Source organism: Narcine bancroftii, chromosome 9, assembly GCF_036971445.1.
Source record: "Narcine bancroftii isolate sNarBan1 chromosome 9, sNarBan1.hap1, whole genome shotgun sequence".
Taxonomy (NCBI): domain Eukaryota; kingdom Metazoa; phylum Chordata; class Chondrichthyes; order Torpediniformes; family Narcinidae; genus Narcine; species Narcine bancroftii.
Window position 1 is genome coordinate 5,014,247 of NC_091477.1, and position 22,806 is coordinate 5,037,052.

At 40.4% G+C, this 22,806-nt stretch overlaps 1 protein-coding gene across 4 annotated transcripts in view; it reads left to right on the plus strand.

The window, feature by feature from the left end:
• LOC138743149 (protocadherin gamma-A2-like) overlaps positions 1-22,806 on the plus strand; it is a 189,510-nt gene that overhangs the window by 85,768 nt on the left and 80,936 nt on the right. The window contains exon 4 of one of the 4 annotated variants that reach the window (XM_069898046.1): positions 7,068-8,463. The exons of the other annotated variants lie outside the window; for them this stretch is intronic. Coding sequence (XP_069754147.1) covers positions 7,068-7,252 — 185 coding nt within the window. The 3' untranslated portion in view covers positions 7,253-8,463. Of the gene's footprint in view, positions 1-7,067; positions 8,464-22,806 lie in introns of those variants that run through there. 4 annotated transcript variants of the gene reach the window in all.

The window sequence follows — 22,806 nt, forward strand, 5'->3', positions numbered from 1 at the left end:
TACATGGCATCACATACAAACCTGAGATTCTTTTTCCTGTGAGTGAATAAGTCTCACAAATCTGACTGAGGATTTTGAAGATATGACAAAGAAGGTTGATGAGGGCAGAGCTGTAGATGTAAATATAGATTTTGGCAAGGTATTTGATAAAATTCTGCACTGTAGGCTGCACTGGAAAGTTAGGATGCATGTGATCCAAGGAGAGTCAGAGAAAGGATAGAAAATCAACTTAATGGAAGAAAGCAGAGGGTGATGGTGGAAGGCTGTTTTTTGGACTGGAAACCTGTGATTAGTGATGTATCACAGGATTTGGTGCTGAGTCCATTGGTGTTTGGCATCTATATCAATGATTTAAATGAAAATGAACATGGCATGATCAGCAAGTTTGCAGATGACGGCAGTGAAGACGGTTTCCAAAGATTGCAGCAAGGTCTTGATCGGTTTGGCAGGTTGGTGGAATTTAATACAGAGATATGGTGTTGCATTTTGTGAGGTCTGATGTGGGTGGGACCCACACAGTGAATAGTAGAGATCTGGGGAGTGTTGTTGAGTAGAGGGATCTGGGAGCGCAGATGCATAGAACATTGAAAATAGTATCACACGTGGAAAGGGAGGTCAAAAAGACTTTTTTCACATTGCCTTAATTTATTCACAGTATTGAGTATGGAAGATAGGAAAAGTATTTTGTACAGTTTTAGTCACCACAATAGAGGAATGATGTGATAGCCGAAAGGGTGTGGAAGAAATTCACAAAGATGTTGCCTATAATGGAGGGCTGTAGATACTTGCAGAGATTGGTTTATTTCCACCAGAGGCTAAGGGGTGTCCTTATTGATGTCTATAAAACTATGAAGGGCATGATAGCAGAGGTGGTCAGAGTCTTTTTTTCCTTGGCTAAGGAACCTAAAACTATACGCTATAGGTTTCAACTGAGAGGAGAGAAATATAAAGATGATCTGAAGGGTAAAATTTTCTCTTGAGTGTGGTGATTTTATGGAATGACCTGCCAGAGAAAATGGTGGTGCTAGATACAATTATGATGTTTAAAAGACATTTGGAAAGGGATATGGATAGGAAAGGGATATGGATAGGAAAGGATGAGAAGGATTTGGACCTATTAAGGCGAAATAGGATTAGCATAGATGGGCATCACAGTCACCATAGACAAGTTGGGCTGAAGAGCCTGTGCTGTACAACTCTGCATCTCTATATTTTAGTGACTTGATATCCACTTCAGAAAACCATGCTGACCCTTTTAAATCAATCCCTGGCTTTTTCAGTGAACATACCTCCTGCCGCTCAGTATACTCCAATAATATCCCTACCTCTTATGAAAGGCTCATCCCCTCTGCTTTTATGAACATGGGCTCAACTAGCTATCCTCCTGCCTTCTCCTACCTCATCTGCGGTGAAAGAAGATGCAAAACTCTCCCTGAGATCCCCCGCAATCTCCTCCCTTTATCCTGGTAGAAAGTTGGGCCTGAGAGATTTATCTTATTTTTTCCCAATATTTCAAGATTTCCAGGTTCCATAATTCAGTTACCTTTCTCTTAACTCCCCAACCTCCATGTCTTTCTCCCTCATGAATACTGACGAGGTTTTGTGTGTTGTCCTTTAAGTAATGAACAGAAATGAACTTTGCACATTGTCATAACTTCCAGAAAGTCGTCGATTGGGAAATCCTGATTAATATAATAATGGTATTTATGAGTTAAGAAAACTCCACTTGATAATGACCTGCTGTTCTTCTTGCCTCCATTCTGCCTGCAAATTAAAATCCAACCCAGGCACTTGAAATAAATTACAGTATTGTGAAATACAGCTGTCAGTCAATGTGCAGTAAACCAGAATAGAGCAACACAGTAAATGGGAAGATATTTTATTTCCGAAGCTGTCAATGGAGATAATTGTTGTGAGAATTTCTTTATCACTTTTTCAATAGTCCTTTGCCACCATTTATGTCTGCCAAGAAAGCTGCATTTTAAGATGCATCCAATAAATGGCTGCTTTGATTTTCCTCTCAGAATTAAGAGGTGTCAGTCCAGATTTTCTGCTCAATTCTGTGGACTCGGGTTGAATCAGAAACTCTCTGATCCTGAGGTAGAATTGCTGTGGCTAAATCAAGGTCAACATGTATTATGATGAGTATGAAATATACAGACATGCAAGTTGACAGAGAGCATTACAAATGCACATTTAGCAAACAGCTGCAGGGGTGGAGAAAGCTAATTTAATTAACAACATAACTCCAATACTAATAGCAGATGATGCATTGATCACTTTAGGCAACTTGTCTTGAAAGGGCATTGCACTGAAACGTGCCTGCATTGGAATATTGTAGCAGGACTTGAAGTCTGAGGGGTGACCTGATAGATGTACATGGAATGAGGGCCGATAGAATCTTTTTCACATGGGAAGGATATCCAACGCAAGAGGGCATAAAGTAAGGGGATGTTTTATCAACATACAATGTGGAACCATAAAATAGAAAACTTATTTTGCCTTTGCTCCATAACAATTGAGTATTCTCTCTGTAATTTTTCACTTTGTACTGTGTTTTACTTCAAGATTCTTTTATTGTCATGTTATAATAGAGCATGTAATATTCCATGAAATTGCCTTCTGCCTGTCGAAAGGCGGACAAAGAGTCGCCATTAGTATCGCCTGGTTGGAAAGTAAGAAAAGCAAAAGAGAGTCCCTTCAGAGTCACTGAGTATCCTTCAGTACTCCCACAGCCTCTGAAGACACACAGACTCCTGTTCAATCAATCATCAACTGGAGCCTTGTTGCATACTTGTTACACTATGTATGTGATGTCCACCGGTCGCTTGCAAAACAACCTATGCCTTGGAACACATAATAAACCTGAACTTGCTGCCCGAGGAAACCATATTTCAAACATATTTAGCAGCCCTTTGAAACAGCAAAACAAATGATCTAATATTATCGAATGAGATTTGCACAAAGGTTGGCACAGCTGTAGGAGGCTGAAAATCTGTTTCTGTCCTGTTCAACTCTAGGTCTATTTGAAATGTTGAAGCATTGAGAAGCCATGCCAAAAATTGCTGGAACTGTACGAGTTCAATATTGCCACCAACTGTAACTCAGTCCCTTATATAAACAACAAAACCGGAAATTATTTCTGCTCTTACCAATACAACTAGTGAACAGCCAGACATAGGAAATTGTTAGCAGGACTCATGAAAGCTGTGCATCATTCAACAAGTTTTATTATTTCAAGATGCCACAAGTTTTATTATTTCAAGATGCCACTTTTATCTGCTGTTGTCTTTCTAATTATAGAATTAAGTCAGTTTCAAGGTAAAATTAAAAAAATAAAAATATAATTTGCCTACAATTCTCTGATTAGAGTCAGAATTAGAGAATTATATTGTCTTTGATATCAACTCCCATTTTATTTGAACGAGCCGTGAAAACTACAACCATATTTTCTTGCAATCAGATTTTAATTAGTTCTATTAAAGTTCTAAAAATATGCAGATAAAATGATCTTGTTCTAACATATTGAAATCTAATGGCACTTTTTTTTTTACTCAACCTCCCTGTACCCATAAAATAATGAAGGTTGGAATGACCAAACATAAAGAAAAGTGAGGAAGATATGATTTTCCCTCCAATGCTGTGATCTTTCTAACTCTTGTGACAATCCGCATGATCATGAGAGAGATCAGAATCAGGATTTATTGTCATGAACAAGTCAGGAAATTTGGTTTTTTTTTGCAGTAGCGTCACAGACCAAACATTCACCTTAACCACCTTACAAAAAAATAAATAAAGAAATTTCTCGTGAAATCTTTGGTTCATTGATCATTCAGCAATCTGATGGCAGCAGGGAAGAAGCTGTTCTTGTGCCACTGAGTGTTTCTCTTCAGGCTTCTGTACCTTTTTCCCCGATGGTAGCAAAGTGAAGAGAGCATGACCTGAGTGATGGGATTCCTTAAGGATAGAGGCTGCTTCCTTAAGAAACTGCCTCTTGAAGATGTCCTTGATGGAGTGAAGTCTGCCTCTCGTCATGTCACAGGCTGAGTTAACAACCCACTGGGGTTTTTTCTTGTCCTGAGTGTTGACACATCTGTACCAGGCAGTGATGCAACTCTCTATGGTACACCTGCAGGTTTTTGAGTCTTTGGTGACAGACCGAACATCATCAAATACCTCACAAATTATAGCAGTTGGCAAGCCTTCTTCATTATTACATTGACAAGGAGGCTCCAGGACGGATTCTTGAAGATGTTGACATACAGGAATTTGAAGTTCTTGACCTCATCCACTACTGTGCCTTCGATGAGGACTGGATCATGTCTCCTGACTTCCTTCTGAAGTCCACAATCATCTCCTTGGTTTTGCTAATGTTGAGTGCAAGGTTGTTGGTGTGATATCATTCAAGGAGCTGATCTATCTCCCGCCTGTATGCTTCCTCATTGCCATTTGTGATTGTGACAACAACCATGGTGTCATTTGGAGATAGCATTGGAATTGTGCCTGGCCACACAGTCATTGGTGTATAGTGAGTAGAGCAGTGGGCTAAGCGCACATCCTTGAGAATCACCCATGTTGATAGTCAGTGAGAAGGAGACAATGTCGTCTTCCAATGACGAAGTCAAGGGTCCAGTTGTAGAGGGGGTGGTGGGGGAGGTCGAAGACCCAGGGTTTGGAGCTTGTTGACTAACACTGAGAGAATAATTGTGTTGAAGGCAGAGCTGTAGTCTATAAAGAGCAGTCATATGTATGTTGTTGTTTTTGAGGTGATCCAGAGCTGAGTGGAGAGTCAGTGATATTGTCTCTGCTGTGGAGTGATTGTGACCATAGACCAATTACAGTGGGTCCAGACTTCTGCTTAGGTACATGTTAATTCTGGCCATGACCAACTTCTCAAAGCATTTAATTACAGCAGATGTTAGTGCTATGATGCTAGTCATTAAGGCAGCTCACTCTACTCTTCTTGGACACCGGGATGATTGATGTCCTTCAGAAGCAGGTGGGAACCTCTGACTGTAGCAAGAGTTAACATTGAAATAAGTAAATAATATATACTTGTGTAACTATTGAAACTGTGTAATAGTCGACCTTCCCATTTTTTGTGGCTCAAAAATCGGTTATTTTTGTATAACCAGTGTAAAAGTCGATCCCTCCCCCTTATTTTTGGCCATGACTTCCCTTTCATCCATGCTCCCAGTGCCCCGACAGCAGAGTTTCACCCTGCTTGTCTGCCTGCCTGCCTATCAAAGCTCCTGGCACCCCGACCGCCCACCTTCCAGAGCTCCCGATTCCCTAACACCAGACCCTCACCCTGTCCTTCCGCCCACTGGGGCTCCCGACACGTGCCCATCCGAACCTCTGACACCCTGGAAGCAGGATTACCAGCTGGTCCCAGCCATTGGAATATTGAGCGATGCAAATACTCATAAGGTTAAAAGCTTGACCCACGTAAAATTCAACCCCCCCCCCCAACTGTTCTTGGCTACTTGTTCCTGAAAATCAAAAAAAGAGCAGCATATGTTATGCATCTAAAATGAAAATAAAAATACTGGAAATGCTCCAGCTGAAAAGGCTGCGACTGTATGAAGAGAAGCAGAGTTCATGTTTCAGGTCAAAGACCATTCAGAACTGGATGAAAGATGTTTGTTAAAAGGGTGGTGAACGGGCATGCCTATGATCAGGTAAAACTAGGGTGACAAGGATTATTGATGAATAATTGGAGAGTGAGAACATTGGCAAAAGAATGGAGGAGTTGCAAAATGCAGAGGAGAAAGACATGCCAGGCAGGTTGGGTGAGGCTACCAGAAAAACAAAAGAAAAATGGGGTAATAAATAACAAACAAGCTGAGTTGGTGACTGATTTAAACAGTAAAACCAAGTTACCTAAAGTTATGGAATTGAGTCCAAAAGGCTGTAACATCCAGATGGAAGATGAGATTTTTCATATTTCCCAAGCACTCATGAGATATATGCAGTAAATACCAATAAATGCATAATCATTTAAATGTGTGTAATCAATAATCGTTTATAAATTTCATAACATTTCTAAATAAATACGTATAAGGTTAAATTACATTTAAATTTAAATTGAATATACCCCACAGATCAAAGAAATTCTTTCATATGCTCACTGACATTGAGGTCAAACTTGAATGTCTGTTCCTTATGGTACAGTGGCAGAAGCAAATTGTATTCAACTGACTTCAATGGAAACAAACTTCAGTCACAAATTACAGCAACTGTGCACTGCTAAATGAAAATAGAAAATGTTTTTTAATACTCAGCATGTCTGTGGAAAGATAAGTAGAGTTAATATTTCAGGTTGAAGGTCCTTCGTCAAAAAAACAACTAAATTACATGATTCGCAAAAGTGAACCAAAATGAAATTCTATTCCTTTTTTATAGAAGCTTTAGTGAAAAATTGCAAAAGCTGTTATCAATGCCTGCTGGTGAATCTGGACAACAGGAAAACTAGATCTAAATTCATTACTGATTTGTGATATAAACTTGGACAAAGTGTAAGGGCGGCCATAAATACTGAGGAAGCTCAGCCAATAATGACTCACAGCCTTCAAGAAGGTACTGCAATTCCTCAGAAAATGAATAAAATAATTTTTAACGCAATTGAGAAAAAAAGATATACTCATCTTGGTTTAGCTGTTAAATTTCACGATTTGTAATGCCGAACGGGGCAAGAATATTCTTGAATTTGTTAAAGCTACAGGAAATACAGCTGGAAATAAATCATGCCATTGCTGACAGAATGTTATTAAGAGGGGCAGTAGTTTCTCGAGAAGGACCAGAGGGATTTGCATTCTTTAGGTAATAGGTCACATAACCTTACCCGTTACCATAGCAACTGCATCTTCAGATTTTCTTGTACCTTTTCATGAAGTGCACCACTGAGACCCATTTTGCCATCTCTGTCACCTGTATTGATGTGAGTGCAGAAAGAAATATTCTGATGCAAGTTACATTATTTTGTTTTGTCACTTTATACATTTATTCATCAAGAGTTACAAGGGAATCTTGTGCTTCATGCAACTTTTATTCTCCTGTCATTGCAGCTTCTGCAATTAATTCAAAGAAGAAGAATAAAGACATTGCTGCAATCCTTTGTTACTGCACAGTAGATAGCCTAGTATTTCATTATGACAAAAGAATGGCTTATTTTAGCCCACCGAGACTCTGCTGGTTCACAGAACAGTTGCATTCCCCACTCATTTTACCATCAATAATCTGGAACCCTTGAGATTTTGGTGGCACAAAACCAGCAGATACTCTGGACAATTGGACGTTATTCCTACTTTTAATTCAGTTCTTTGAAGTATTACAGAGTAACATGATTTTTTTTCCAAACCCTGTAAGTTTAAAAGCAACACGGGAAAAAGAGCCCAAGTGAAGTTAAAGGGAATGTGGGAAACCGAGCCTACAGAATATGGGAAACGACAACCAGAACACCAAGCACATAGTCACTGGAGATTCTGAATAATTAGACTGCAGATTAGAGTTTAACTGTAATTTTTACCCAAATCCCAATCTACCCATTCAAGACAATTTGTAGTGTCTAATTAACGATCTCTTCTGGAATGTGAAAGGAACGTGAGCACTGAGCACTGGTGCACCTCAGGCCTGTATGCTCAGCCCGCTCCTGTTCACATTACTGACCCACAACTGTGTTGCCAGATCCAGAAGAAGACACAACAGTCGTCGGCCTCATCAGCAACAACAATGAGTCACTCTACAGAGAAGAGGTGGAACATCTCGTGAAATAGTGCGAGAGTAACATCCTGGATCTGAACGCGGACAGGGGTACCAGAAATAGCTGCCCTCCACTGAACATCAACAACTCTGTAGTACAGAGAGTGCAGAGCACCAAGTTCCTTGGAGTTCACTTAACTAATGACCTGTCATGGACACTTAACATCTCTTCACTTGTCAGGAAGGCACAACAGCGACTCTATTTCCTGAGAAGACTGAAGCGGGCAAGTCTATCAGGCACCATTATGTAAACTCTCTATAGGAGCTCTATCGAGAGCATCCTGGCCGGTTGCATCGAAGTGTGGTATGGTTGCTGCAAAGAAATGGATCGGAGGTCAATCCACAGGACCATAAGAGTGGCAGAGAGGATCACTGGAGTCTCCCTCCCTTATCAATGTGATCGACCAGGTTCGTTGCCTAAAATCAAGGAGAGCTTCTTCCCCTCTGCCATCAGATTTTGGAATAAACGCCACTTTGTCTTTTACCTTTTTCTTTGACTACTTTAATTTATTTAGTAAAGTGGTTTTTATAGAAATGTTTGCACTGTGACGCTGCCCCAAAACAGTGAATTTTGTGACATGTTCATGACAATAAATTCTAATTCTGGTTCAGAGGTCCAGCACTTGGGATCAATCCTGACCTCTGGTACTGTTTGTGTGGACTTTATATGTACTATTTGTGGCTGTCTAGATTTTCCCCATGTCCTCTGGTCAAGTCAAGTTCATTGTCATCTGATTGTACAAGTACAACCTGAGAAAACAGCGTTCTCTAATGTACAATACGTATGCAGGACAAGTATTTTATCTATAAAAATAATTATACAAATATTGTTTTATACAAATGAGAATCTCGGGTGGTCAGTGTGAGCAGTTCATTTGGTCGTTCAGCATTTTAACTGCCTGTGGGAAGAAGCTATTCGTCAGCCTGGTGGTACTGGCTCTGATCCTCCTGGAGCAGGGTAGAAGGGATCCTCAATGATTTTGTGTGACCTCCAGACAATGATTCCAGTAGATCACGTTGATGGGGGTGGATATGTCAATGCTCATGTTATGAAGATTCAGGTAGTAAGGTAACTTTATTATGAATACTCCAAGTTATTTTAGATTTTTGGGGGAGGCTTCTTTGACATTAAGTGATGTGCTCTGGTCATATTGCAGGTGTTACTAGACTATCTGTAGTGATATAACACTGCGGTATCAAGCAATTGCAACATTGTCTTTACATGTCAGCTCGTGCTAAAATAGCTTTCCATCATGCTTCTTCAAAGAATACCACTTATTTGGTCAATGTTATTTCAACAATCAATCGTTCAACCAAAAATAAAAGATAACCAGTTATTCATCTTACTGCCATTCCTGTGTGCAGATTGTTGTTTAACATGAATGACTGCACTTAAAAAAAAAAATTCATTGGCTCTGAAGCACTTGGGACATTCTGAGATGAATACCACCGAGAATTTTGTTTTGTACTGCTAAACTTCTACTGAGTGTCAACAATAAATAAGCAAATGGTCAAAATTAAATAGAGTTTCCATGGTAATTGATTATAATCTTCAGATATATAATAGATAACTGAGTCTTGTGTGATAAAACACACATAGTGTCAAATACATAACAAGACCACAATTTTCAGTTTATCCAAATAGTTGGTTGGAAGTTGTACTCATGCTTTGTGTTTTTTTCACTTTTAATTTCTCCATCTCTAATAATTCAACATTTATCTCCTTTATCTGTAATGGGAATGAACATCTAGATGAATGCCCTCCAGCTCCACATCCAGGTTAACCATCGAGAACCCATCTGTTCTAATCCCCTTCACTTGTTCCATAACTCTAGTGATTCAAGTGCTGTCCCAGATTATTTTTAAATATTCTGACTCCATCACCTCCTGAGGCAGATTATGTTCTCAGAGGAAAATACAATCTTCAGATTTTTTTATAGAGGTGGACGAAATTAGATAAAATATGAAAGAACGTTGTCTATTTTAAGGACAATTTACATCTCCCAAATTTCCAGATATAGCTCATGTGTCACATGGATTTTCAACTCTTTCTAATCCCACATGTGGAGCTCTTTAACCACTCGTTTAATTCAGCATTCTTCCTGATACGGTTTAATTTAACAGCTATTGTCATGGGAGACTTGGCAAAATTAATGGGATAGCAGAAAATCCAAACAATCAAATATTGAAATTGTACAATCCAAAAGTAACTCAGATGAGATTTAATAATTTTTCAGTTCAGTTCAATAGTGAAACCTTTTCATAAATAAAAGTAATTTGTAATTGTCACAGATTATTATCAGATGATTGTATTGAAGGATTGAAATAATTAATTAGGCTTCAGTGTAGTTGGAAGAAATTACAAGACAAATGTAGAAGTCGACAACATGGCACAGAGCTATGATAATTATTGAATGCGTATTTTGCAAAACTTATATTCTTTTCACTTTTGTTCCATTTTGGAAGAACATAAATTTGTTATTTTGTGATTATTTGGTGTTGGAGGTTCAGTGACCTCAGTGACAGATAAGGTACAAAATTGTATTTCAGTTACTGACTAGAATCAAGAAGTCTGGATTATTGATCAATGGAAAAGTTGGAGGAGAAGGAATTGAAATTCAAGTAAATAATAAATCAATACAGAATTTTTGAAAAAAAATGATGAGATTAGGTAATATGAAAGTACATGATTGTTAGCAAACCTATCCGGTTTGTTAATATTCCATAGGAAAGGAAAACTACAGTCCTTTTCCACTGAATCATTGGAAATTATTGATCTAAATATGGTTCCACATGCAAGCCCATGTGGCTGACTTCTAAACGTCTCCTGAAATAAGTTCCAGAGCAGGTAGAGATGACTATTAAATCTCGGCTTGGCCATTGATGCTAATATTTAACAAACGTATAAAATGGTCATAAATTAGCAAAGTTGATTCTTGTTTTATGTTGAACAATCCATGCCAGTCAAGTGAAGAATAACTGGACATGAACATAAAAGGAAATGATGGCAATGCCAGAGCTGCTGTAATGGCATGGATGGGGGGAGTGTGGCACAGTGCTCCCCCACAGGGTCTAACTGCCCAGTTTGACAGCAACGGCTCTGTAAAGGCATTCAATGGCCTGTTGAAGGAGCCAACAGTCTTTTATTTCAAATCTTGCAACCACAGCGTCTGGGCCAAAGATGGCAGTACTTGTGTTCTGCAGCAGCCATGAGGGATTGCAGACTCCATGGAACAGTGGACCAGTGCAGGGCACCAGTAATGGGGAGAATACCTTCAAGTTGAGAAGGAGAAGCAGAAGAGATGAAGTTAAGGAACATGACCACATTTGTGCACCAGTGAGAGGCTCTGTAGCTAAAGGACACAAATAGGTGACAAGCTATTGGTGACTCGCGGGCGAGGAACCCACACAAACTACGAGCTGTTGGCAACTTGAGGTCAAAGGACTCACATCAACTGGCTCATGAGAACCAGATTACCGATTTATTGTCAGAGTACATACATGACATCACATACAACCCTAAGATTCTTTTTTTTCTGTTGGCGAGGCAGAATTACCACTTATTGGCAGTGCACAAAAACTGTTCACTGTGTATTCATGTAAAAAATTAAAGAGGTGTAAAGCAGATTATAAATGTAAACAAACTGACTGTGCAAGACTGAAAGAATTTTGAAAAATTCAATAAAGTGCACAATTATGATTCCTTAACTGAGTCCCTGAATTTTTATTTAAACATTTTAAATTTAGACATACAGTGTGGCAACAGGTAATTTCGGCCAACAAACCCATGCCGCCCAATTATATCCAATTAATCTACTGCCCCTGCTACGTTTTGAAGGGTGGGAGAAACCAGAGCCCCACACAGACATTGGGCTTATGTACAAACTCCTTCCAGAAAGTGCAGGATTTGAATACCGGTCCCAATTGCTTGTGCTGCAATGGAGTTGCGCTAACTGCTAAGCCAACCTTGCCACCGTGATTAAGTTTGTTGCTGAGGAGTCTGATGGTTGTGGGGTAGCAGCTGTTTTTGAACCTGGTGGTGTGAGTCTTGTGGCACCTCTCCCTCTCTCCTGATGGCAGCAATGAGAATAGAGCATATGCTGGGTTGATTGTTGCTGCCCTCTTTTGGAAGTATTCTCTGTAAGTGTTCTCGATGGTGGGGAGAGTTTTGTCTGTGATGTCCTGGGCTGTGGTGTCCACTACCTTTTGGAAGGCTTTACGGTCAGGGTTATTGGTGTCCCCATACCAGACCATGATACAGCTCACTTTCCACCACACATCTGTAGAAATTTGCCAGAGTTTTTAGTATCATACCATCCCTTTGAAAACTCCTAAGGAGGTAGAGATACTGATGAGCTTTTTTCACAATGTCATCAGTGTGTTGGCTCCAGGAAAGATCCTCCTTAAATTTCTTGGGTGTAACTATTCGGAGGATCCTTCCTCTGGATGTCGGATACCAGATTTCAGAACCGAGATTCATGAGGATGCTGAAGTAAGGAGGGCTCTGGAATGGCCCTGGGTGATGAAGACTTCCTCATCATGTGTGATGATTGGATCTGGGTTCAGGTTGTCGATGGTTTGAACTGAACTGGAGTTTTGGGCAGCTGCCAAGGCTGTGGGAGCTCTGGAAGTGAATCCATGTAGACTTGATGACTCTGGAGGATTTTCTGATTGTAAGGGGCGGCTGGCGAGGCTAATGCTAATGGCAAATCTTTGACGTATGGCTGCCTAAAGGCAATTTCATGTAATTTCGTGACATTTCTGTTTTGTTACATGAAAACAAATATTTCCTGATATGACTATTTGGAACAGGAGTAGGTTGCTTGAGCCTTTTAATCCTATCTTTGCCATTATGGCTGATCAGTTTGTAACCTCAACTTCACATTCTCATGAATCCACTTGTTAATTGAATCTGGACTTCAGGTGGCCAAAGGGTCAAACAAGAGTCTGTGCAGCTCCAGGGGTTGCGGGAGGACTGGAGGTGAATCCACAGACACTCAGTGACTGTGAATGTACCTTTCTTTTCCTTCTGTTTTTCTCATACTGTAATGGGTGCCAGGTGACGCTCATGGCAATTCTTTGACAGGCAGAAGGCAATTTTGAGTACCATTACATAACAATAAGGGAATCTCTAGTCTCAAATCTCTTGAAAATTCTGCCAGTTGCTGCAACAAGCTTTCCTGTTCTATTTTCCAGATTGTTGAAACTTGGTCCAAATTTTTTTGTTAATCTCATCTGCAGTCCGTTCCTGTTTATGCATAAGACCTTTCCTTTAACTTTCTTATGCTTCAGCACAGCATAGCTACATCTGTCTCCTTTTTTTAATGATGGAAGTACATAAGATTGTACGAGTATGTATATGATTATAACATAGAGCAACTACAGCACATGAACAAGGTCTTCAGCCCATGTGTCTGTGCCAAACGATATCCAAAGCAAACTAAAACTCTGCTGTTTGCACATGATAATCCCTCCATTCTTGCATCTATCTGGCAGCTTTTTAAATGCTACCTGCTGCATCTGCTTCCACCTCTACTCCTGGAAGCCTGTTCCAGACACCTACCAACCACTTTGTGGAAAAAAACCTTGCCTGCATATCTCACTTAAACTCCTCCCATCCCCTAACTCCCAACAACCTCCCCCTGCACCCCCACCCCCCTGTTTGACTTTATCTAAAACTCAGCTCCTCTAATATATTTTGCTTTTACGCTGGGGGAAAAATTCTAACGCTCTACCCTATATATACCGTTTATGATCTTAAAAACTTGTATCAGCTCACCCCTCAACTTCCTATGGCCCAGAATATAAAAACATGTTCATCTTCTTCCCATAACTCATGAATAATTTTCATCTATCTAATTTGTTTGTTTATTTTGCTTCTCTTTCCATTTGTCTGGTGTCTGCCACTCCCCTGCCTCTGTCTGTCATATTTCCCCTCTGCATGGTTGGCCCATTCCTATGCGGGGCCTATACCTCACCCATCTTCACTTCTGTTCTTCTTCTTTCTTTGGCTTGGCTTCGCGGACGAAGATTTATGGAGGGGTCCACATCAGCTGCAGGCTCGTTTGTGGCTGACAAGTCCGATGCGGGACAGGCAGACAGGGTTGCAGCGGTTGCAAGGGAAAATTGGTGGGTTGGGGTTGAGTGTTGGGTTTTTCCTCCTTTGTCTTTTGTCAGTGAGGTGGGCTCTGCGGTCTTCTTCAAAGGAGGTTGCTGCCCGCCGAACTGTGAGGCGCCAAGATGCACGGTTTGAGGCGATATCAGCCCACTGGCGGTGGTCAATGTGGCAGGCACCAAGAGATTTCTTTAGGTAGTCCTTGTACCTCTTCTTTGGTGCACCTCTGTCTCGGTGGCCAGTGGAGAGCTCACCAAAGAACACGATCTTGGGAAGGCGATGGTCTTCTATTCTGGAGACGTGACCTACCCAGCGCAGTTGGATCTTCAGCAGCGTGGATTCGATGCTGTCGGCCTCTGCTATCTCGAGTACTTCGATGTTGGAGATGAAGTCGCTCCAATGAATGTTGAGGATGGAGCGGAGACAACGTTGGTGGAAGCGTTCTAGGAGCCGAACAGGAGTGTGGGTATGACAACGGCTCTGTATACGCTAATCTTTGTGAGGTTTTTCAGTTGGTTGTTTTTCCAGACTCTTTTGTGTAGTCTTCCAAAGGCGCTATTTGCCTTGGCGAGTCTGTTGTCTATCTCGTTGTCAATCCTTGCATCCGATGAAATGGTGCAGCCGAGATAGGTAAACTGGTTGACCGTTTTGAGTTTTGTGTGCCCGATGGAGATGTGGGGGGCTGATAGTCAGGGTGGGGAGCTGGCTGATGGAGGACCTCAGTTTTCTTCAGGCTGACTTCCAGGCCAAACATTCTGTTCTAACATTCCTCAGTTCTGACAAAGAGTTTCACCTCAATACATTGACCATTGTTTTTATCTGTTTCATATGCTGAGTTCCTCTAGGGGATTATGTGTCCATCATTACATATATGCCACTTACAGGAATTTTGGTTATCTTCCACTATATTGGGCATTATGTGAATCCATTTTCATTGTGTTGAAGGCATTTCATTCAAACCCCCGTCTAAACACCTGCCCCTGTCTTCAGGATGGGATGATGGGCGGAGAAATTGTTTGTGGATGATCAATTTGTTTCCCAATCAGTTGACAGTTGCTAGTTACTTCTAGGTGCAGAAACAATAGTGCACAAATTAGTTTTTGAGAAAGATCAATATTTCATTGATGTGTGTTATTTGCAAAAACATTTAATCTTGCATTGTGTCATTGAAAATCTAGGTTATCATTCTAAAAGTTCTCGCTTCTAAAACATAACAGATTTCATTGTGTATAATGGATTACATGTATTTTTTATAATGAAGGAAAAAAATAAACAGATGTGAAAAAGTTTCACAGTAAATTACTTGGAATGTTCTGAGAATCCAGCAAAGCAAATTTGAATGGAAGAACAATAAATGGTGTATTTCTTATGCAGAATGAATCCATGCAATTTATATTTTGTATAATCAGGCTGTGACAATGCCTGAATAATATTATAAAGGATGTTGGATAATGTGTAAGTTGTCATCTTGGAATTTTGAGATATTCAAGTAAGACTTAGATTAAACTTCTGAAATCCCATCTTAAAAGGCAGAATGACAACTGAACAAATGCCCTTCCTTTGCCAAAATCTAAGGTTTGTAACAAGTAGGCAAATTAGTACATTTTCAGTGGGGATATTTGGTCTTGATATAACCTTCATGCGACAACTAAAATCAATTAGTCTTCCTGGCTGCATCACTAAATCATGTTTTACTTTCATTTCAAATACATCCTTATTTTCAAGTCAAGTTTATTGTCATCAGATTGTACAGGTACAAGCCGACGAAGCACTGTTTTCAGGTCCTCGGTGCAAAAACATGCAGACACATAACCAGACATAATACATATATAGACAAATTATACATATGCAGGGAAAGTATAATATCTTTAAAAATAAATGTTAATAAATATTGTTTTGTACAAAGGAGAGTCTTGGATATTTAGTGGTTCCTTTGGTCATTCAGCATTCTCACTCCCATGGGAAGAAGCTGTTCCTCAGCCTGGAGGTGCTGGCTCTTATACTCCTGCATCTCTTCCCTGATTGGAGCAGCTGAAAGATGCTGTGCACAGGATGGAAGAGGTCCTCAATAATTTTGCGCACCTTCTTCAGACAATGCTTCCAGTAGATCACGTCGATGGGGGGGCTAGGGGATGAGGGTGAATCTAGTGATCCTCTCTGTCACTTTTATTGTCCTGTGGATTGACCTCTCATTCATTTCTGTGATGCAGTCGGCCAGGACGCTCTCAATAGAGCTCCAAAAGAAGGTTGACATAATGGTGGCTGGGAGCCTTGCCCACTTCAGTCTTCTCAGGAAGTGCAACCGCTGTAGTACCTTTCTGATAAATGAGGAGATGCTGAGTGTTCACAATAGGTCACTAGTTAAGTGAACTCCAAGGAACTTTGTGCTCTTCACTCTCTCTACTACTGAGTTGATGATGTGTAGTGGAGGGTGGCCATTCTTAGTCCTCCTGAAGTCCATGATCATCTCCTTCATCTTGTCTATGTTGACATTCAGGTTGTTACTCTTGCTCCATATCATTAGATTTTCCACCTCTTCTCTGTAGTGCAACTCATCGTTTGTTGCTGATGAGGCCAACGACTGTTGTATCATCTACAAACTTGATGACACTGTAGGAGCTGGATCTGGTGATGCAGTTGTGAGTCAATAGTGTGAAGAGGAGTGGGCTGAGCCCACAGCCCTGAGGTGTTTAGCATGACAGTGCTCGATATACTACTTCCTACTTGGGAAGATTGTGGTCTTTCTGTTGGAAGTCCAGGATCCAATTACAGAGAGGGGTGCTGAGTCCCAGTGAGGACAGCTTCTCCACCAACCTCTGGGAATGATTGTATTAAACTCCGAGCTAAAGTCAATGAACAGTAGCCTGGCATATGAGGAGTTGTTCTCCAGGTGGGCCAGGACGGAGTGAAGTGACAAGTCTATAGCATCTGGGATAAAGATAAGTTGAAATGGGAAAAAGATTTAGGTTTTACAATAGCTGAAGAAGCCTGGATGGAAATTTGCCAGAATAGTATTCGGAAATTAATTAATGCTAGATTAATTATAATTTTATATATCAGTTATATTTAACACCGGAGAAACTAAAAAAGTTTGGCCTTAGTAAGTCGGATTGCTGTTTTCGTTGTGACCAGACGGCTAATACATTTATTTTTAAAGATATTATACTTTCCCTGCATATGTATAATTTGTCTATATATGTACCATAATACTTTTGCACATTGTCTGGCTTTGTGATCAATTGCAACAGTTTTGGAAAGGTATTCAATCTATACTTAATAGTTTATATAATATCTGTCTTGTATTAGATTTTTATTAGGGAATATGCAATCACTAATTGATTTAGGTTTAAAGGATTATCAGATTTCCTTTATCTATTTAGCTTTAGCTGTGGCCAAGAAATGTATAGCACTTACTTGGAAAGACAGAAATATATTAACTTTAGACAGGTGGCATTTGGAGATGAAATCTTGTTTGACCATGGAAAGGATATCTTTTTATAGGCTAAAGTGGACTCCGTTTGTTAAATATATGCATTTAAGTTTGCTTTAAATATGTTTTTAAGTGTGATATTTTAGTATTGATAACTTTTTTTTGTTAGTATCTTTACTTGTTATGTTTTATCTTTTTTTTTGTAAGTGGGCTTTTTTTTCTTATATATAATATTGTTCATTTTATTAACTCTTCACTCTTTATTTTGGGGGGTTTAGACTAATTTTAAGTTAGGTTATTAATATTGTGTAATAATTATTGGGGGGGGTTAGTTTATTTAGTTTACCGATGTGGTACTGTAATTTTATTATCTTATTTTTATTTTTTTAAATGTAATCTTCTATTTTATTCATGTTATAAAATCTTAAATAAAGTTTAAAAAAAAGTCCATAGCATCAACTATGGAATGGTTTCTTCTATAGGCAAATTGAAATGGATTCAGCATCCCTGGGAGGTGTGGTTTGATCTGTTCTATCACCAAACACTCAAACCATTTCATAATGGTGGAGGTCAATGCCACAGGGTAGTCGTCATTGAGGCCTAGGTACTGGGATTATGGTGGCTGTAATAAACCTTGTGGAAATGATGGACTGCTGCAGTGAGATGTTGAAGATGTCCGTGAAGACCTCCATCAATTGGTCTGTGCAGTCCTTCAGTACTGGACCAGGTATGTTGTCTGGTCCTGCCACCTTGTGTGGGTTTACCTTGGATAGGGTTCTCTTCACCTCAGCCATAGATATGCAGGTGGAAGGGAGGCATTCATCAGGGGGACATGGAGCTTTCTTTGGGATTATTCTATTCTTCTCATCAAACTGTGCATAGAAAAGGTGTTCAGTCTGTCCAGAAGGGAGGCACCATTTTCCTTAATTCACACAGTTGATTTGTGATCCATTATAGTCTTGATCCATTGTCACGTGAGCCTCTTGTCACCGGTGTCGTACAGCTGCCTGTGGATCTTCTGTGCATACCCTTGCTTTGCTTTTTGGATTGCATGGGAAAACTCAGTCCTGACATCTTAGTGCCATTCTATCCCCTGACCTGAAGGCACCATCATCAGTTCTGAAAAGGGCCTGTACCTCTGCATCCAACCATGGTTTTTTGGTTAGCCCTGGTTGTGAAGCATTTGATCTTTGTGCCAACCATAATGCACTTGCTGATCACTGAGCTCGGCTACTCCTCTATGTTTACATGACCGTTGTAGGTGGCCGCCTACCTGAAACAGCTCCAGTCTGTGGCCTCAAAGCAGTCTTGTTGTGGCCCCCACCCCCACCCCGGCCATGTCCTGATCTCCCTCGAACTGACCTAGTTTGCTTTGCCAGTGGTTGGCACGCTGGGTTAGCAGGGCAAATTGTAATCTGAGTAACCAAGGTGAGGGTGAGGTGCAGCATTGTACGCACCAGGGATATTTGTGTGCACATGATCCTGGGTATTCTCTCCTCTGGTGGTGAAGTGGTAAGTCCACTTTCAGGTTGGCATGATTGAAGTCACCAGCAACAATGATGGCAATGTCAGGGTGGGAAGTCTGGCCTTTGCAGATGGTACCATAAAGCTCCTTTATGATAATCAGCATGGCTGAGAATTGTCAAGGCAGGTAATTGTCAGGGTCTTCACAACAAAGACATTGGTGCCCTTGTTCCGTTGATGTAAATGCAAAGTCCCCCTCCTCCTTGACTCTTGCCAGAAGCATCAGCGTCTCTGCCTGACTTGAAGGAGATGAGGCCATCCAGCTGGAGGCTGAGTCTGGAATGGTGTTCTGGAGTAATTTCAATTATTTCCTTGCCTTATATGTGTACATCTACAGCCACATTTGCATTTTTCAGATAAATGGTTAACATGGCATGGCTGGCATAGTTATTAGTACAATTTCATTACAGTGCCAGTGACCAAGCTTTGAATCCTGCACTTTCTATTAGGAGTTTGCATGTTCTCCCCACGTCTACATGGGTTTCCTCCAGATGCTTTGGTTTCCTCCCACCTTTCAAAATGTAAAGCGTTTGTTGGTTAATTGGGATATTTGGGCAGCGTGGGCTCATGGGCCAGAAGGGCCTGTTAATGTGCTGTATTCCAAAATTTAAAATTTAATTTAAAAGTGCTGGATAAACTCAGTGGATCACGCATCACTTGCAAAGATATGTAACCAATGTTTGAGACCCGAGCTCGGCAAAAAGCAGGCCTCCCATATCGCAGAGGGACCTGGGAATCCAGGTCTTAGTTCATGCAAGTAGATAGGAAGGTAAAGAAAGGGTATGACATGCAGAGTCACAGGTCGATAGAGTCATAAAGGGTGCTTTTGGAACATTGGCCTTCATAAATCAAAATATTGAGTGCAGAAGTTATGTTGACATTGTATAAGACATTGGTGAGGCCAAATTTCGAGTATTGTGTGCAGCGTTGGTCACCTACCGACAGGAACGGTATCAATAAGATTGAAAGAGTGCAGAGAAAATTTATAAGGATGTTGCCAGGATTGAGTAGTTGGGTTATAGGAAAAGGCTTCATTGGTCAGTACTTTATTCCCTGGAGCATCAGAAAATGAGAGAAGATTTGATAGAGGTATACAAATTATGAGAGGTTCAGTTTGGGTAAATGCAAGCAGACTTTATCCTCTAAAGTTGGGTGAGACAAGAATGAGAGGAATGGGTTAAGAGTGAAAGATAAATGTTTAAGGAGAACTTCTTCACTAAGATGGTCGAATGTGCTGCCAGTGGAAGTGGTGGATGTGTGATTAATTTCAATTTTTAAGAGAAATCTGGATAGATACATGGATAAGAGGATTTGGAGAGCTATAATCTGAATGCATGTCGATGGGTCTAAATGGAGAAAATAGTTCAGCACAGACTAAATGGGCCAATGGGCTTTTTTTCTATTGTTCTATATTTTAAAAAAAATTAAATGTATTTTTTAAATTTAGATATGCAGCATGGTAACAGGCCATTTTGGCCCACAAACCCATGCTGCCCTATTATACCAAATTAACCTACACCCTCAGTACGTTTCAAATGGTGGGAGGAAACCAAACCACCCCCCCCCCGGAGAAAATGCACGCAGACACAGGGAGAATGTACAAACTCCTTATAGACAGAGTGGGATTCAAACTCTGGTCCCAAATGCTGGCACAATAAAGGCAGTGCGCTAACCATTGTGCCAACAGTGCCATCTTCTCAGTGCTTGGCTTCAGTGGGCGGGCATTGAGTATTGAAGTAACGAGATCACATTGCAGAGCTATCAAGCTTTCATTTGACCATGCTTAGAATTCTATGTGTAATTCTTTTTGCTCCATTACAGAAAAGATATGAAAGTTTGGAAAGGTACAGAAGAGATTTACCAGGATGTTGCCTGGTTTCATGGATATGAGTTTAAGGGGAGGGGATTGGACAAACTTGGGTTGTTTTCACTGGAGCATATAGACCCACATGAGTTGAGTGGTGACCTGATGTAGATGTATAAAATAAGATGCATTGATAGGATACTCAGAATCTTTTCCCCAGGGCAAAATCAACAAATATTGGAGTACATGCATTTAAGGTGAGTTTGTGGATATGTTCAGTACTAACATTTTACATCGAGTGTTGGATGCCTGGAACAAGCTGCCAGCTATAGGATGAAAGCAGATACAATGATTGTCTTCAAGAGGATTCTGGATGGACACATAACTATGAAGAGGATGGAGGTACATCTATTCATAAGAATTTTGGTTTGATTTGGACTGTGTTCATTCAGCACAGTGACATGGGCTGAAGGTCCTGTTCCTGAGCTGTACTGCTCCATGATCTATGATTAATTTGATTAGATGTTTGAGGGACTTGTCAGGCCTTGGTGAATAATGTAAATTTTATTGATTCTGTGTTCACAACACTGGAATAATAATCGTACATCATAGTTAATCTGTTCTGGACCATCACACTTGGGCCAAGACTCAAAGAACCAAGCAATTACTTACAATCACCCTCCTTTCCTCTGCCGTCTTGGATATTTTTTTCTTTTTCTTGCATCAGCGTATTGTGACCTGAATCACTCCAGAAAACTGAGCACAAAAAAAATTAATGCTGGCACAAACATGGAGTATTGATTTGATTTTGCTGGGACTTGAGGAAATGAGTTACAGGCAAAGGTTAAACATATTAGAATTTTATTCATAGTATAAAAGAAAGTGGGGAAATTTGTTAGAGGGATGCAAAGTTATGAGGGGGATAGATATTCTGCCTGGCCTGCAGGAAAAAGAATCTCAGGTATGTATGTAATGACATACATGTACTCTGACAATACATCTAAACTTTGAACTTTTAGATACATGCAAGCAAGTTTTTTCCACTGAGGTTCAATGGGATAAGAACTAGAGGTACAGGTTAAGGGTGAAAGGTGAAATGTTTGAAGGTAACATTACGGGGAACTTCTTCATGAAGAGAGTGTAATGAGCTGCTGGCTGAAGAGGTAAATGCGGCGCAAATTTGTATAGGTACATGGATGGGAGAGGAATATGATCTGGGAACAGGTCAATGGACTGGGCAGAATAATGGCATAGCACAGACTAGATGGGCTGAGGGTCCTATTTTTCTGCTGTGGTGTTCTATGTTTCTATCAGATGTGCCATCTACAATTAAAACAAGACCTGTTTGTTGTCTCAGATGGACATGATAAATCCAATACCACTACTGAAGAGTAGGATAGACCACCCTCTTGCTTTAGCTAATACTTATCCATCAATGTGTTTTCAGATTAATTGCTCATTGCTTATTGTCATTTTACTTTTTTGTGGGGATTAACATATTCCCCATACCATAACCCTGACTACATTTCAAAAGATACTGTAATTGTAGTAAAATCACACAAAAATGCTGGAGGAATTCAGCATCTTACATCCATAGGAGGTAAAGATCTATTACCAACGCTTTGGGGCTGAGCCCTTCTTCAAGGTATAAGCAATGAACAAGAAGGTGTCAGAATAAAGACTGAAGAATGCCAGGGGGAGGGGTCCAGTTCAACAAAAGATGTAAATTGGATATGATAAGAGGAAAGGTGAAAATTGATTTTGGCTCTGTGAAAGGAGACAGAGAGAGAGAGCTAGGGGAAAGGTACAGAGTAAAGAAGAAGGGGGATGTTTAATGGAAACCAGATAAATAAATGTTTATGCCTTCTGGTTGGAGGGTGCCCAGATGGCAGGTGTGGGCTTGCTTCTAGTTTGCAGCTAATATCAGTCTGGCAGTGCATGAGACCATGGACAGACATGTCAGGAAAGGAATGGGACAGGGAATTGAAATGGGTGGCCACTGGGAGATCCCTGCTATTACAGCAGACAGAGCGGAGATGCTCAACAAAGCCATCTCCCAGTCTGCGCCCAGACACTCTAATGTAGAGCAGGCCAAAAGTATTCCATTGGCGGTACATATGCTTTAGAATATTCTGTGGTCACAAAGGGTGCTGTATTAATGCAAGTCCTCCT